The 14,542-nt window shown below is 36.7% G+C and overlaps 1 protein-coding gene across 1 annotated transcript in view; it reads left to right on the top strand.

Annotated features, from left to right (window-relative positions):
* The window catches only part of cachd1 (cache domain containing 1), a 140,871-nt gene that overhangs the window by 104,074 nt on the left and 22,255 nt on the right, over positions 1 to 14,542 (top strand). The window contains exons 15-22 of the mRNA XM_055164923.1: positions 1,359 to 1,540; positions 2,688 to 2,798; positions 3,161 to 3,283; positions 5,953 to 6,052; positions 6,153 to 6,269; positions 7,456 to 7,616; positions 8,771 to 8,857; positions 12,902 to 13,018. Of these exons, the coding sequence (XP_055020898.1) occupies positions 1,359 to 1,540; positions 2,688 to 2,798; positions 3,161 to 3,283; positions 5,953 to 6,052; positions 6,153 to 6,269; positions 7,456 to 7,616; positions 8,771 to 8,857; positions 12,902 to 13,018 (998 nt within the window). The remainder of the gene's footprint in view (positions 1 to 1,358; positions 1,541 to 2,687; positions 2,799 to 3,160; positions 3,284 to 5,952; positions 6,053 to 6,152; positions 6,270 to 7,455; positions 7,617 to 8,770; positions 8,858 to 12,901; positions 13,019 to 14,542) is intronic.

Genomic DNA, 14,542 nt, shown 5'->3' with positions numbered 1-14,542 from the left:
TATATATATATATATATATATATATATATATATATAGCTATATTTGTTGTCAGTACCACCTGTCCAGAGTAAAATGTGTCAGATGTTCTTCTCTTTCTTCTTGACTACATCTGGCCAACTTATTTACAGGATATCTTGGCCACTCTGATGAAAACTAATTATCACTCTGGCTAAATCAAGGTCCCTTTTAAGAGTGGGACAGCCCCGTGTGGTGGAGCTGGCTGTGTGTGTGCATTCCTGTCCCTCGGGGGTAGCAGGAGGTTAGAGTTGAAGCCACAAACCCATGTCCCCAGCTCCCATTCCCAGGGCTCTCTTAAAGGCCCCCTCCAGTGACCCCTCACCCCTCTCAAACTTGGACGCTGTTCTGAAAATGGTACCGAGATGTGATTTTTCAAGGCTGTGGAGGTTCTTTGAGTTCCATGCATTCCTAATTTTTGGGTTTAAGAGCTTTGTTGTTTTGATGTAGTTCTTGTCTAGATCTTTCTTTAAAAAAATGAACTCTGGAATGAATTCTGGAACAGTCACATCATTGGGGTTGGCATCAAAATCCACTATTTCTGTGGCAGTAGAGCAAATGCAAGAGATGCACTATTTCTGTGGCAATAGTGCTAGAGACGCACTAGTGAAAACATAATTAAAAAGCTGTGGAACAAGCCTCTAATTTGCAGTTATCCTTTTATAGTGTTATGATACTTTTGAATGAACATCACATTTAGTATTTTGCTTTTTAAGATCTCCAGTGGTTTACCATTTGACTAACTGAAAATTCTATAATATGAACAACTAACACTTTGTTGAACTAGTTTTAAGTTTAGATTTTACTGGATACAGAAAAATTAATAAGAAGATACGGAATATCATGTCTATAAAACATTGCAAAGGAGAAATTCAATTCAGTCAACTGGAAAAACTTTTTATGATCGAAAATGTTTCCCGGCTCATCCAAGCTGCTTCTTTAGTTCTGGTCAGGCGCTGGTAGTAACTGCCTCATATCTGCCTGAAGGGAGGAGCGAAATTACACTGAAACTACTCTGAAACTAGCACACCCACTTCTTTCCAGTTTCTGTTAGTGCAGTTCAATAAACTTAGCTAAGTGGGAACAGTGCCCGAGTCATATTATCGATCAAAAAACTTTTGTCCACCTGACAGTATTGAATTTCTCCTTTGCTATGGATCCTACCTGGATGACTGAGGGATTACACAAACATGTCTATAAAAGTTTAAACATGGTGTGTGCTCTGTGTGTGTCTTGATTCAATTTCACTTAAAGCCAACTTCAGTATCTCCAAACTCTTTAAATCATCATATTTTTATCAGTTGTCTCTAAACTTTGTCTCTCTTGTGTCTCCTTTCTGCAGTCCTCTGTCAGGAACGAGGTAATGGCGACTAGTCACGTCACGGATGAGTGGATGACATTAATGGAAATGAGTAGCCTCAACTGCTACATTGTGCGTCGTTACATAGCAACGCCCAGTGGGGTGCTCCGGATTTACCCAGGATCCCTCATGGACAAAGCCTTCGACCCCACCCGCAGACAATGGTGAGCCCCACTTTGGAGAGAGTGAAGTGAAGGAGGAGAGGGGGGAGTGTGGCCGTGTGGTTTTCAGAGGAGGTTTGAAGTGCATATGACTGTTTTTTTATTATTTCTGTTGCTTTGTTTGGTGAGATAGTACCTGTGGAAAATATTTATTACAGTTTTACATCAGTTAGTTAGGGAAAAAGTTGAAAAAAGCCAAGAAGAAAAGTAAAAAATTGCAAGAAGTAGCACTGTGTTAAAAAATGGAACACCTCTACTTTTGTCATCAACACAGAAAATTCCATGGAAAATGCAGTGGCCAAATTACACAAAGAACACATTTTTCTATCAGTTTAAACATGCATTCAAAACAATAAAAGTGTTCTCTCATATATTTTTGTTAATCTAATCATAGCTATTGTACAATTTAGGGCAGGTTGTGGTCCCGGTTAACACCTCCAGTGTGAAAATTGAGTTACTTGATATAACCGTACCACCTTGAGAATGCCTGATCTCATCTCATGATCTCAGAAGTTAAGCAGAGCAGGGGCTGCAAGTACTTGGATGGGAGACCTGTGGGAATACCAGGGGCCACAGTGGGCCAGCAGGGGTACTGTAAAGTGCTTACAGTTGTTGTGGTCTTAGGCATTACACATCACCCAGATTTGCCAAGTATAAGTGCAGCATGTGCTTAAGTGAATGATGGTGGTCGGAGAGGCTGATGGTGCAGATTAGCAGCCATGGCTACAGAAATTAGAACTGGGTATCATTAAGAAGTTGCTGATACGATACATTCCTCAATACATAGGCTACGATACGTCATATATCTCAATACAGTGATCTTATGATTCAATATGATATGTTTTAAATTGATTGATGGTTAAAAAAAAAAAGAAAGCTAAATCATTGCTGTAACACTTAAAGTCTTTGTTAAACCACTTCTTGTGCAAAGTTCATATGAAACACACATTTTAATAATCAAAACAGTAAAAATGTGTAATGTGTCGCATAAATGAGTTTCCTTCCTCTAAACAAACAACAAAATTGTAGCTCTGTAACAAAATAATTGAGTAAAATATACCCAAAAAATACTTTTTTCGTTTATTGCTTTATTCTTTGCATCTCTTTTGATATTTCCTAAAACTTCTGATCTTTATGTTGTGTCTTGTAGGTACCAGCATGCAGTGGCGAACCCGGGCCTTATCACGTTCACGGGCCCATACCTGGATGTGGGCGGAGCTGGTTATGTGGTCACTATCAGTCACACCATCCACGCCTCCAGGTGAGTGCAGTCTCTCTCCTCTCAGATCCAAGTGTGTTTTTGATCCAAACACTTTGATTACATTGATTAAAGCAAGTATACTCAGACACAACAAGTAGAACTAACCCTCCATCTGATCTATGCAATTTTGTTTTACCGTTTGTATGTAAAATTGCAAATATAATATGTTACTTTACCTACATTGGGAGAGACATACAATAAACATAAACAAGACTAAAGTGGCAAAGGTTGGATTATATGACCACTAAACTGAATATAATGTGTAGGAAAAAAATATTACAACAAAACCTGCAATAAATAGAGCAAATTATGAACAAAATGTATTTATTTGTGGCTGTGTTTCTTACTTTTCTTTTCCACAGTAATCAGATGGCCCCTGGTTACGCAGTGGCAGTGATGGGTATAGACTTCACCCTGCGTTACTTCTATAAGGTGCTTCTGGACCTACTGCCCGTCTGCAACCAGGACAAGGGCAACAAAATCAGGTGAGATATGTTTGAGCTCTTATTATTGACTGTTGTTGTGTCTCTTTAAAGGGGCATTTTGTAACTTTTCTGGTGGAGGGTCTGTCAGATGCTTTTCTCTATGGAGATGTTATTGCTTTGTCTGAAATGTCTCACAGTATGGTGTTAAACCTTAGCCTGATTCATCAGTCGGTTTCACTTCGTGGAAACTGTCTGACCTTGCAGCATTAGGATTTGTTCACTCGACGGTAGGCGGGTACTTTTTTATTTAACCAATCGTTGGTTGTGACGTATGCAAATGCACCAAATTTTGTAGGAAGAAGGGCAATAACATCTTTCCCCTTAATAAAATTCACCAAACATTCTCTTTGTTCCGGTTTTAAATCCTTGATCTCAGGAATCGCTGCCAACACAGAATGTCTGGCTTCATCCATCTCGACCGCTTTGTTTACTGTTGTGCTGTACCACAAATGGGACCCAGACAGACGCTTGAGTTTGACATCATGGCTTCACAGCTCTTCACTGATTGGCCAGTGCGCGATCTACAACTTCTCTTCTTGCAAACCGTCTAGAGTATTCCGATTCACCTAGATGCACTAGGTGGCGCCAGCCTGGCTAATTAACCCTATGTTCATCAAGGCCAAACCAAGCCAAGTCAGAGGTCAGATCTGTGGAGAGGCAACCTCATTCACAGTCAGAATGCCTGTTTTTCTAGGTATTTTTAAGCTATAAAACCACCTGTAAGTGAATAAATGTAAGCTAGAGCTGTTTAATGTCTTACAGTGGAACATTCCAGGCAGTGCAAAGCCGGTGGCAGACCCTCCACCAGAAAAGTTACACAATGCAACTTTTAAATGTGAAATTAAACATTGTATTTAGAGTTATCTGGTGAAGTGGCTTTTATTGTAAAATATTGTAAATATTGTGAAATAATTGTAACAAATTGCGAATCTAAGGTTATACTATGATTTTCTAAGTGAACTACATGTTTTAGGTTCACTTTTCATTCATCATCATTTTTTAAAATACTTACATAATTCTTTTTATATATCCTTACATTTACGGACACATTTCAGTCTGCATTTTATAGATCAGTGTCTCTTAAATATTTGATGAGAAAATATTTGAGCACCAGATCTAAACCTGGTCTATAACCGGACTATTCCAGGTGTTAACTAGACTTAAACCAGGTCTGAAAAGAGAACTATGACTAGTACTGGTAGTTCTAACCAAGAAATTACCCAAAGGAGAGCCAATCGATTTTCAAATGTTTCTAAACTAGAATTCATAAAGAGTAGAGAGTTTTAGCGCCACTGTGACTATCTTTGCAAAATAAATCTCAAACGCACAGAGGCAGAAAATGGAGGGAAAAGTGGAATACAAGATAATCAGATTTCCACGGTGTTGAGCTGCTGATGGGGTCTTGTTCTCCTTCTCTAGTTTTTAAGTCTGTTTTTTTCTATTTTTTTTTCTCCATTCCTCCTCTCCCAGTCCTCCCCCTCCTCCTCCTCTTTCTCTGTGCTTCCTCTTTTCTCTCTCTGTCAGTGTTCAGGGGGCATAAAAAACAGGATTATCTTAAAGGGGAGAGGCGCTGAGGGGCTGTGGGGCAGGTCTTGGCTCAGTCTTAGAACAACCCAGGGTACTTAAAGAGGGTAATACAGCCTGGTGGTAAATGATAGTCTTTTGAATAGGACTGGGCAAAAAAACAACAACACTTTTTTTCCATGTTGAATGATTTTCAATTTAGTTTTTTTGAAATAAAACAAAATTACTTTCATTAGAGATGCACCAATCCATCTTTTTCATTTCCAATACCAATTTTGATACTGTAGCTTTAAGTATCTGCAGATTACCGATATCAACCGATACCAGTGTCAAGTTATTTTATACAAAAAATAAAATAAGACAAAACAAATCCAACTGTGTTATGATCACTACAGAACAATTTTGTATAAGTAAAAATTCAAATGTTATGAGACTTTCTTGACTTTCCAGTGAGTCTTACACATCAATTTATGTGTCCAACCAGGATATCGACTGAACTGATATCGGAAGCCGATATCCGATCCAGCAATTTTTTTCAGTATCAGCACAGTATTGGATCGGTGCATCAATAACTTTTATTAATAATTTCCTGAACATAAGCAATGGATACTTTTAATTGTTGTCATTTAACACAAAAAAACTGTAAAATTTATTCTTTTAAAGTGTGAATTCTGCTCCAAAACTTACTTTTACTCACAGAGGATTGGCTGTAGACACAAACTGACCTAAACTTAATGATTATAAATGACAAAATCTTCATCTAAATTAAAATTTGACTAATTGCACAAAGTTTAATGGTTAAGTTAACGGTGCATTATGTAACTTTTTGGTTGGGGTCCATCACCTGGAAATGTCATTGCTCAGCCTGGAATATTCCACAATATGACATTAAACAGTTCTTCTTTGTGGTTTTATAGCCTAAAAATAACTGGAAAAACAGGCATTCTGACTGTGAGCTTGGTTGCCTCGCCACAGATCTGACCTGTAACTTGGTCTAGTTTGTTCTCCATGAAGCTAGAAAGGCTGTCATACTGTGAAACATTCCAGACAAGGCAATAACATAAAGCATTTAATGGACACTGCACTAGAAAAGTTACACAATTCCCCTTTAATCAAAATACTATCTTTTTGTTTGTGTTGTATAGGTGCTTTATAATGGAGGACAGGGGTTACCTAGTGGCACATCCGACTCTCATTGATCCCAAAGGCCACGCTCCTGCAGAACAACAGCACATCACACACAAGGTAAAAATAACATAAAAATAACATAAATCTTTATACTTTTTCATATATTTTTAAACAGAATTCATATAATCATGTGTCATTTGTGGTTTTGTGTTTGCAGGAGCCGCTGGTAGCTAATGATATTCTGAACCATCCAAACTTTGTGAAGAAAAATCTGTGCAATAGTTTCAGTGACCGCACAGTGCAGCGTTTCTACAAGTTCAACACGAGTATTGTGGTGAGTTCACTCCGAATGTTATGGAAAGGTGAACACTGCCATCTTGTGGTGAGGTGTAGTGTTACAACTCTTACACCGTTCTGGGTAAAATACAATATAGTCAATGGAGAATGTTTTCGAGCAAAGTTTTATTTTTAGAACAGAGTATCTATTTATATTGAATTTTTAAAATCGTATACAGAACAAGGCAATAAATTATATCATTAATACATTTTTATATTGTTATTGGACCATAAAAACTGCTAAATATATTTGCGTGTTCTTTGCTAATAGGCTTGTGCAAAAATATTGAAATATCAACATATATCGTTTAATGTGATGATACAGTATTGATATCGTAGGCTTCTGTATTGATATAATAGTATTTTTTGGCATATTTTACTTAGTTATTTTGTTACAGTGGTACAGTTTTGTTGCTTGTTCAGAAGAGGGAAAGTCATTTATGCAACACTTTTGACATTTTCACTGTTTTAATGACTAAAATGGGAAGTGTTTCATATTAACTTTGCACAAGATCCAAATCCAAATCCACTTTATTTCTATAGCACATTTTACAAACAAAGCAGTTTCCAAAGTGCTGCACAGAGATCATAAAATAAAGACAGCAAAAAGGTAAATTGCTAAAATTTGGTCATACCAGTCCAAAACAATAAAGCCATTAAAATAAAAGCAAAAACCATAAAAATCATAAAATAGCAATAAATAAGTAAAACAAATGAAATAAATAAAATAGATAAAATACACAGAGGACCACACAACTGATGTAGTGTTAAAAGCCAAAGAATTAAAGTGGGTTTTCAGACTGGACTTAAAACACTCCAGAAGTGTTTTTTGGAATCACAGCCATGATTTAACCTTTATTTTTTATTGAACTGTGTTGAATCGATTTGAAATATATCGTACTGAATCATAAGCTCACTGTATTGAGGTATGTATCGTATCGGCAACTTCTGAATGTTACCCAGCCCTATTTGCTAAGTTTCCTTTGGAGCTGAATGACTGTTGTGGAGGAAGATTGACACATATATTTAATGCTATCTTGTGGAACATTCTATATAAAGCAATAACAATCTCTGGGCGACAAGCAGGTGGCAGATCATACACTAGATAGCACCTTCAATCTTCTTCAATTACAACAAAATGACTCAACTTCTTCATGTAAAAGTCTTTTGTGCTCTTCTTTCAGGGGGACCTCACAAACTTGGTCCACGGAAGTCACTGTTCTAAATATCGCCTTACACGGATCCCAGGGACCAACGCTTTCGCTGGGATTGTGAACGAGACCTGTGACTCTCTGGCCTTCTGCGCCTGTAGCACTGTGGACCGCCTCTGCCTTAACTGCCACAGGTTTGTACTTTCCACACTCAAGCGCGTAGGACTATAAGATGAATCACAATCGAATCAAAATCAAACTCAAAGGCTGCACTTTTGGAAGTACAAGAATTTCCTCTTCAAACGGCAAAATATCCTGTAGTTTAGATCTGTACAAACTGTTCTGAAATGTCAGTACGGTACAGCATTTCAGTGTGTTTGTCATTTCTTCTGGATGTGTTTAAAATGTGAACTGTGGACAGAATTCCATTAATAAAACATAAATTGCAAATTACTCAGCCTTACAATCATGTCTTTTGAGCCTTTCGCCAATAGATTGTGATTTTTAAAGAAACTGCCGCTCAAACACTCTCATTTAACATTTAACTACACGTTTACGAGGAACTACTGCAGAGAAGTGATTGTTTTGTGATTTAAGTGATAACATTTACATGGTCAGTAAAAATCAGATAAGAAAAAATAATCAGATAACCCAAGATTTCGATTTGATTTGTAATGTGTTTACATGCACAAAGGAAATCTGATGACAAAAAACTATGATTTTTGGAATAACTGTTGTATTTGGGAAACGACATACAATGAATAATCCTTTAAATCTTTAACATTGGCTTTCATTTTTATGTTGCTGCGTTTGTTTGTCCTTTTTGCATAATTTCCTTTGTTAAACCTTGCACACGTGTGAACCATCAGATCAGATTATTACCAGATTTTTAGAGCTAAAGGACTATTACAATGAAATGTAAACACATAAATAACCCACATTTCTTTCTGATCATGGTTCCTTTGATTACCCACATCATATTTTGCAATTTGTATGTCCTTTAGGTAATTTTAAAGGTCTAGAAATCAGATATTAATCAGATTTTGAGGAGCATGTAGCTGCAGACAGTTTACGTGACATTTCTATAATCTGATAACTTTTTTTTGTGTGTGTCTTGTTTGTGTTTCATTTGTTTATCACACATTCGTTCTGTATAATATAGTATTTTGTGTTATATCTTTTGTAATTTTTTTGTCCCATCTCCTCGTCTTTTATCTGCAACAAAAATATCAAATGAATAAATAATAATAATGTGATAACTTCAGAAATCCAGAAATGATCAGATGTTTGCTATGTCAACATGTCAACAGCCAGTGTGTCTGATTGTTTCATTTTTTTTTTTTTCCAGAATGGAGCAGAATGAGTGTGAATGTCCATGTGAGTGCCCCCTGGAGGTCAATGAATGTACCGGCAACCTCACCAATGCTGAGAACAGGTTAGTGGAATTTGTCTGTTACTTTCAATAAAAAAATGCAGGTACTTGTGCTCAAATATTGTCATCATAATACATTCATAAATTCTCCTGTCACTTCCTCAGTAATCCATTTTCAGAAAGGTTAACAGCAGTTTGTGGAATTGCTTTTAAAAAAATGTTTTGAAGAACTGCAATTTGAGTTAAAACGCTTGAAAATGTCAAGTGATGAATGAAACGGAAATGGGCGGGTTTTACATTAAGGTTTATTTTATTATTGTTTTAATCCACGAAGAGAAAAATTAAAAGTTTCTTATTTAGGAGTTCTTTGTATAAATGTTGAGTACTGTTGAATATCATTTAAAGTTCAGAACAGTTACTTGGATGGGTAGTACTTTTTAAAAATAAATTGTACTTTCTGGAGTAGCTTTCAGACATCATACTTTTACTTCTTCTTTAGTAATATAAGACTATTTACTGGTTGTAATTGGCCTAGAAAGTCATAACACATTTGGATCAGTCTTATTTATTTTTGTTTAAAAGAAATAAATGCTGTTATTAGTCTCTGCAGTGGTATCGGGCTTGACATCGGGTTCGGAACAGAAAAAGCTGGATTGTTGCATACTGTACCTATTGTGTATCTGTACTCTTACTTGACTTTACTCTTGATGTAACCGTGGTAGTGGTGGTAGTAGTAGTGGTGTCTGTAGTAGTAGTAGTAGTAGTAGTGGTGATGGTGTCTGTAGTAGTAGTAGTAGTAGTAGTAGTAGTAGTAGTAGTAGTAGTAGTAGTTGGTAGTGGTGTAGTGTGGTAGTGGTGGTGGTGTAGTAGTAGTAGTAGTAGTAGTGGTGATGGTGTCTGTAGTAGTAGTAGTAGTAGTGGTAGTGGTAGTGGTAGTGGTAGTGGTGGTAGTGGTGGTAGTGGTGGTGGTGTCTGTAGTAGTTGTAGTAGTTGTAGTAGTAGTAGTTATTGTAATAGTAGTAGTAGTGTAATAGTATTAATGATGGTGTCTGTAGTAGTAGTAGTAGTAGTAGTTGTGGTGGTGTCTGTAGTAGTAGTAGTAGTTGTAATAGTAGTAGTAGTGTAATAGTATTAATGATGGTGTCTGTAGTAGTAGTTGTAGTAGTAGTGGTGTCTGTAGTAGTAGTGGTGGTGGTGTCTGTAGTAGTAGTGGTGGTGGTGTCTGTAGTAGTAGTGGTGGTGGTGTCTGTAGTAGTAGTTGTAGTAGTAGTGGTGTCTGTAGTAGTAGTGGTGGTGGTGTCTGTAGTAGTAGTGATGGTGGTGTCTGTAGTAGTAGTGGTGGTGGTGGTGTCTGTTGTAGTATTAGTAGTAGTGGTAGTGGTGGTAGTAGTGGTGGTGGTGTCTGTAGTAGTAGTAGTAGTAGTAGTTATAATAGTAGTAGTAGTGTAATAGTATTAATGATGGTTTCTGTAGTAGTAGTTGTAGTAGTAGTGGTGTCTGTAGTAGTAGTAGTAGTGGTGATGGTGTCTGTAGTAGTAGTTGTAGTTGTAGTAATAGTTGTAGTTGTAGTAATAGTTGTAGTTGTAGGAGTAGTAGTTGTAGGAGTAGTTGTAGTAGGAGTAGTAGTAGTTGTAGTAGTAGTAGTAGTTGTTGTTGTAGTAGTAGTAGTAGTTGTAGTGGTGGTGGTGGTGTTGTGTAGTAGTAGTAGTGGTGGTAGTGGTGGTTGTGGTGGTGTCTGTAGTAGTTGTAGTAGTAGTAGTGTAATAGTAGTAATATGGTGTCTGTAGTAGTAGAAGTAGTTAGTAGTAGTAGTAGTAGTAGTAGTAGTAGTAGTGTGTAGTAGTAGTAGTTAGTAGTTGTAGTGGTGGTGGTGGTGTCTGTGGTAGTGTAGTGGTAGTAGTAGTGGTGGTAGTGGTGGTTGTGGTGGTGTCTGTAGTAGTTGTAGTAGTAGTAGTAGTAGTATGTGTGTTGTAGAGTAGAGTAGAGTAGTAGGAGTAGTTGTAGTAGTAGTAGTAGTAGTAGTAGTAGTAGTAGTAGTTGTTGTTGTAGTAGTAGTAGTTAGTAGTTGTAGTGGTGGTGGTGGTGTCTGTGGTAGTGGTAGTGGTAGTAGTAGTGGTGGTAGCAGTGGTGGTTGTGGTGGTGTCTGTAGTAGTTGTAGTAGTAGTAGTGTAATAGTAGTAATGATGGTGTCTGTAGAAGTAGAAGTAGAAGTAGTAGTAGTAGTAGTAGTAGTAGTAGTAGTAGTAGTAGTAGAAGTTGTAGTAGTAGTGGTAGTGGTGTCTGTAGTGGTAGTAGTGGTAGTAGTAGTGTCTGCAGTAGTAGTAGTAGCAGCAGCTGTAGCATTTTTGACAGCAGTATTTTTAGCAGCTAATACAAAATAATCAAAAATACTTCTACACATATGTGTGCGTATTATCGCGCTGGAAAAGTTTGAGACTCCACGACGCCTGAAAGATTTGACTTTGAAAACTTGTATAAAAAGCTTGTATGAATATATTTTTAAAGTAGTGATTTTTGGCAGCTTTCTTTCTCAGAATTGTAAATATTTGTTGTCATTTCCTCGCTCCCATCACTTTTTGGGGCTTTTATGTACCCTGCCTCTCCGCTATTGTCTGTATTGTTTTCACTTCTCTTTCTTCGCATGCTGTTTCTCGTCGTCTAACCCACCTCCTTTCATCAACCATCATCTGCATTTGACAGCGCTTCAATTTTTCAAAATGCCAATTCCTCCTTTATATCACAGAGACATGTAATTATCGTTCTCGTGTCAAATAATTCCCTATGTTTTCTTTCAAGCTGCAAAGATGGCCGCCCTTTGCATAACTTGGCTAGCGTTAGTCACACTATTCCTTATAATGTTATTTTATCAGAGAATGTTCAAATCCAGGCTCAAAGAGGGTTGGTTTAGCTCTGCGTAGGACTGAAAGGTTTTTATTCCGCGCTTTTCTCTTTTAAAGGAACTGTATGTACCCTATTTTTAAAAAGCCTGGGTTGCCATTGCATAAATCTGCAGTTAGAGAGGACACAAAAAAAAATGTTCTCAGTGTATAGACAGGACAGTTCTGATCATGTGACCTCCAGAATTCACTCAAGAAATCGAAATCTTACATACAGTTCATTTAAAATAGATTTTATTAGGATTATTTGTGTTTCTATTTATTTATATTGTGATTAATGTTGTCAGTATGCTAAGGTTTCAAACTTGATTTCGATACCAAGAAATAGACTCAATACTCGATTCCGATACCACAATGATTAAAAAAAAAAAAAAACACTCTTTAGACAATAGAATGTGATTTTAAGATTAAATCGCAGAGGTGGGAATTTGGACTCGAGACTTGAGCCACTATTTTTAGGACTTGAGACTTGACTTCATAAAATGGACGAAGACTTGGGACTCGACTTGGACTTGAAGGTCAATGACTTGGGACTTGACTTGAGAAATTCTTAAATTCTTTCTATTCTGACCGTAATGATTCACATTAAGATCTTGTCAAGACATTTAAAAAGGAAAAAAAAAATAAAAAATTTCTACAGCTCTTATATATTCTGTAAATACTCATATAAATATACTGTGATTTTTTTTAAAGTACAATTTACCTTAAAAGTCAAATAAATTGCAAAAATCTAAGCTATATTTGGTACTTTGGTTTAAAGACTTGAAGTGACTTGGACTTGACTTGGTCTTATGGGCCAGTGACTTGAGACCTTTATTTGACTTGGGACTTGACTCAGACTTGAGGTGAAAGACTTGAGACTTACTTGAGACTTGTAAAACAACGACTTGGTTCCACCTTTGTTAAATACTTACGTTGTCTATGTGCTTTTACACTTATTCTGATTCAATTCAAGGTTATTCTAAAGCTATTCAGGAAAGGTTCATTTCTGTCCTCTGGATGTGACTTTTTTTAGTGTCAATACTTGCTCAAATGAGTATCTAGTTTTGATCCCGATACTTTTGACAACCCTGATAGAGATTTGAATGCATTTCTTATTTCGTGAAACATTTCGAATGACTTTGTGTGTGAATTCTGCTAATCTTGCCTTGCATTGTTGTTGTTGTTGTTTTTTTCCCTCCTTCATTGTTTTTGTGTTTTTGTCGTACAGGAATCCGAGCTGTGAAGTTCTCCAGGAGCCTCTCAGTCTGAATGTGATTGACCCCAGTTTGCACGACACACTACCTCAGTGCATCAACACGCGATGCAGCCAAAGATTCACCAGCAGGTACGGTGTACTTGAAAGAAATTAAAAATAAACATGGGATACAACATTGTTTTGGCACAGGTAAACAACTCGAAATGGTTTGGCATTCTGAGTGTAAAATAGAACTGATTAACATTTATGTATAAGGGGGAAAAGAAGATGAGTTTTACTGTTTTTCAACGACGTCTAGTCAACATAGGACTAGAAACACATAGGGAAAACTTTGTGTTCAAGGGTAATAAATATATAGTGGTGTAACGATATCCAGGTCTCACAATACAATATTGTCACGGTATGAACCTCCTGGTATGATATATATTGCGATATGGTGCGATATGATTAGGGATGTAACAATATCCAAATCTCTCTGTACGATATTTTCACGATATATACTTCTCACAGTACAATATCTATTGGGATATTTTGTGGAGGTTAACAAAACTGTTAAGATGCTACTTGTTCCTCTTAAAATTTCTTGAAAAGACGAAGATGAAAAGGATCATGGTCTATGTAGTTCCCTCTGTCTTTCTTTTAGCTATTGCTGCACTATAACACTTAATTTAAGCAAAGAGACTTTAATTCGATATACTGTGATGGTCCACGATATTATTGTGAGAACTTTGACGATACGATATCACAATATTTCAATTATTGTTACATGCCTTGTAATATATAAACACATGTAGGTGATTTAATGGCTTACAGGAGTAGCAAAAGAACTGAGCTAATGTTTTTGAGAGGGAATACGTTTTGCCACTCGACCAAGTAGCTCCTTCAGTTGCAACCACAGTAGAAAACTCGGCTCTGTTCTAGTTCTAAATAAGGACATGGGAAATCAGGCAAGTAAATGATGAATTAAAACAACAACAACACACCAGTTGTACCCATACCACAATTTGAGAAAATCTACAGCAAGTTAAATACATTAGTTACTCTTGTACTTCACACAATATACCAAAGTAGAACTACAGTGCAGTTTAATGGTGGATTCAAGTCACTCTACTTAATCACTCTAAATTTTAATCATTAGGAATGTAACAATAACCGAAACATTGTGATATTGTATCATCAGAGTTCTGACAATAATATCGTGGACCATCACAATATATCGAATTGAAAGTCTTTCGCTTAAATTAAAAGTTATGGTGCCGCAATAGCTAAAAAACAGACAGAGGGAACTACATAGACCATGATCCTTTGCTCCATTTCAGTGTAAAGTGTAACAGTTCTAAGCACTTTTAAGTTTTAGTTCTTTGGATTAAGTCTTGTCAAGGCATTTTAAGAGGAAAAAGTAGCATATTAACAGTTTTAGCTGTTCAGCCTCCACAAAATATCGCAATAAATATCGTACCGTGAGATGTATATCGTAAAAATATCGTACTGAGAGATTTAGATATTGTTACGTCCTTAATTGTGAGCCTCTTTCCCACAATATCGCAATAAATATCGTATTGTGAGATTCATGCTGTGACTTTATCGTATTGTGAGACTCGGATATCATTACACCCCTACTAATCATGTTTTTTATTATCTATTGGATAATGC

Source organism: Boleophthalmus pectinirostris, unplaced genomic scaffold, assembly GCF_026225935.1.
Source record: "Boleophthalmus pectinirostris isolate CB_2022bp ecotype Guang Dong unplaced genomic scaffold, ASM2622593v1 HiC_scaffold_7, whole genome shotgun sequence".
Taxonomy (NCBI): Eukaryota; Metazoa; Chordata; class Actinopteri; order Gobiiformes; family Gobiidae; genus Boleophthalmus; species Boleophthalmus pectinirostris.
This window is presented reverse-complemented; position numbering and strand designations above follow the sequence as displayed.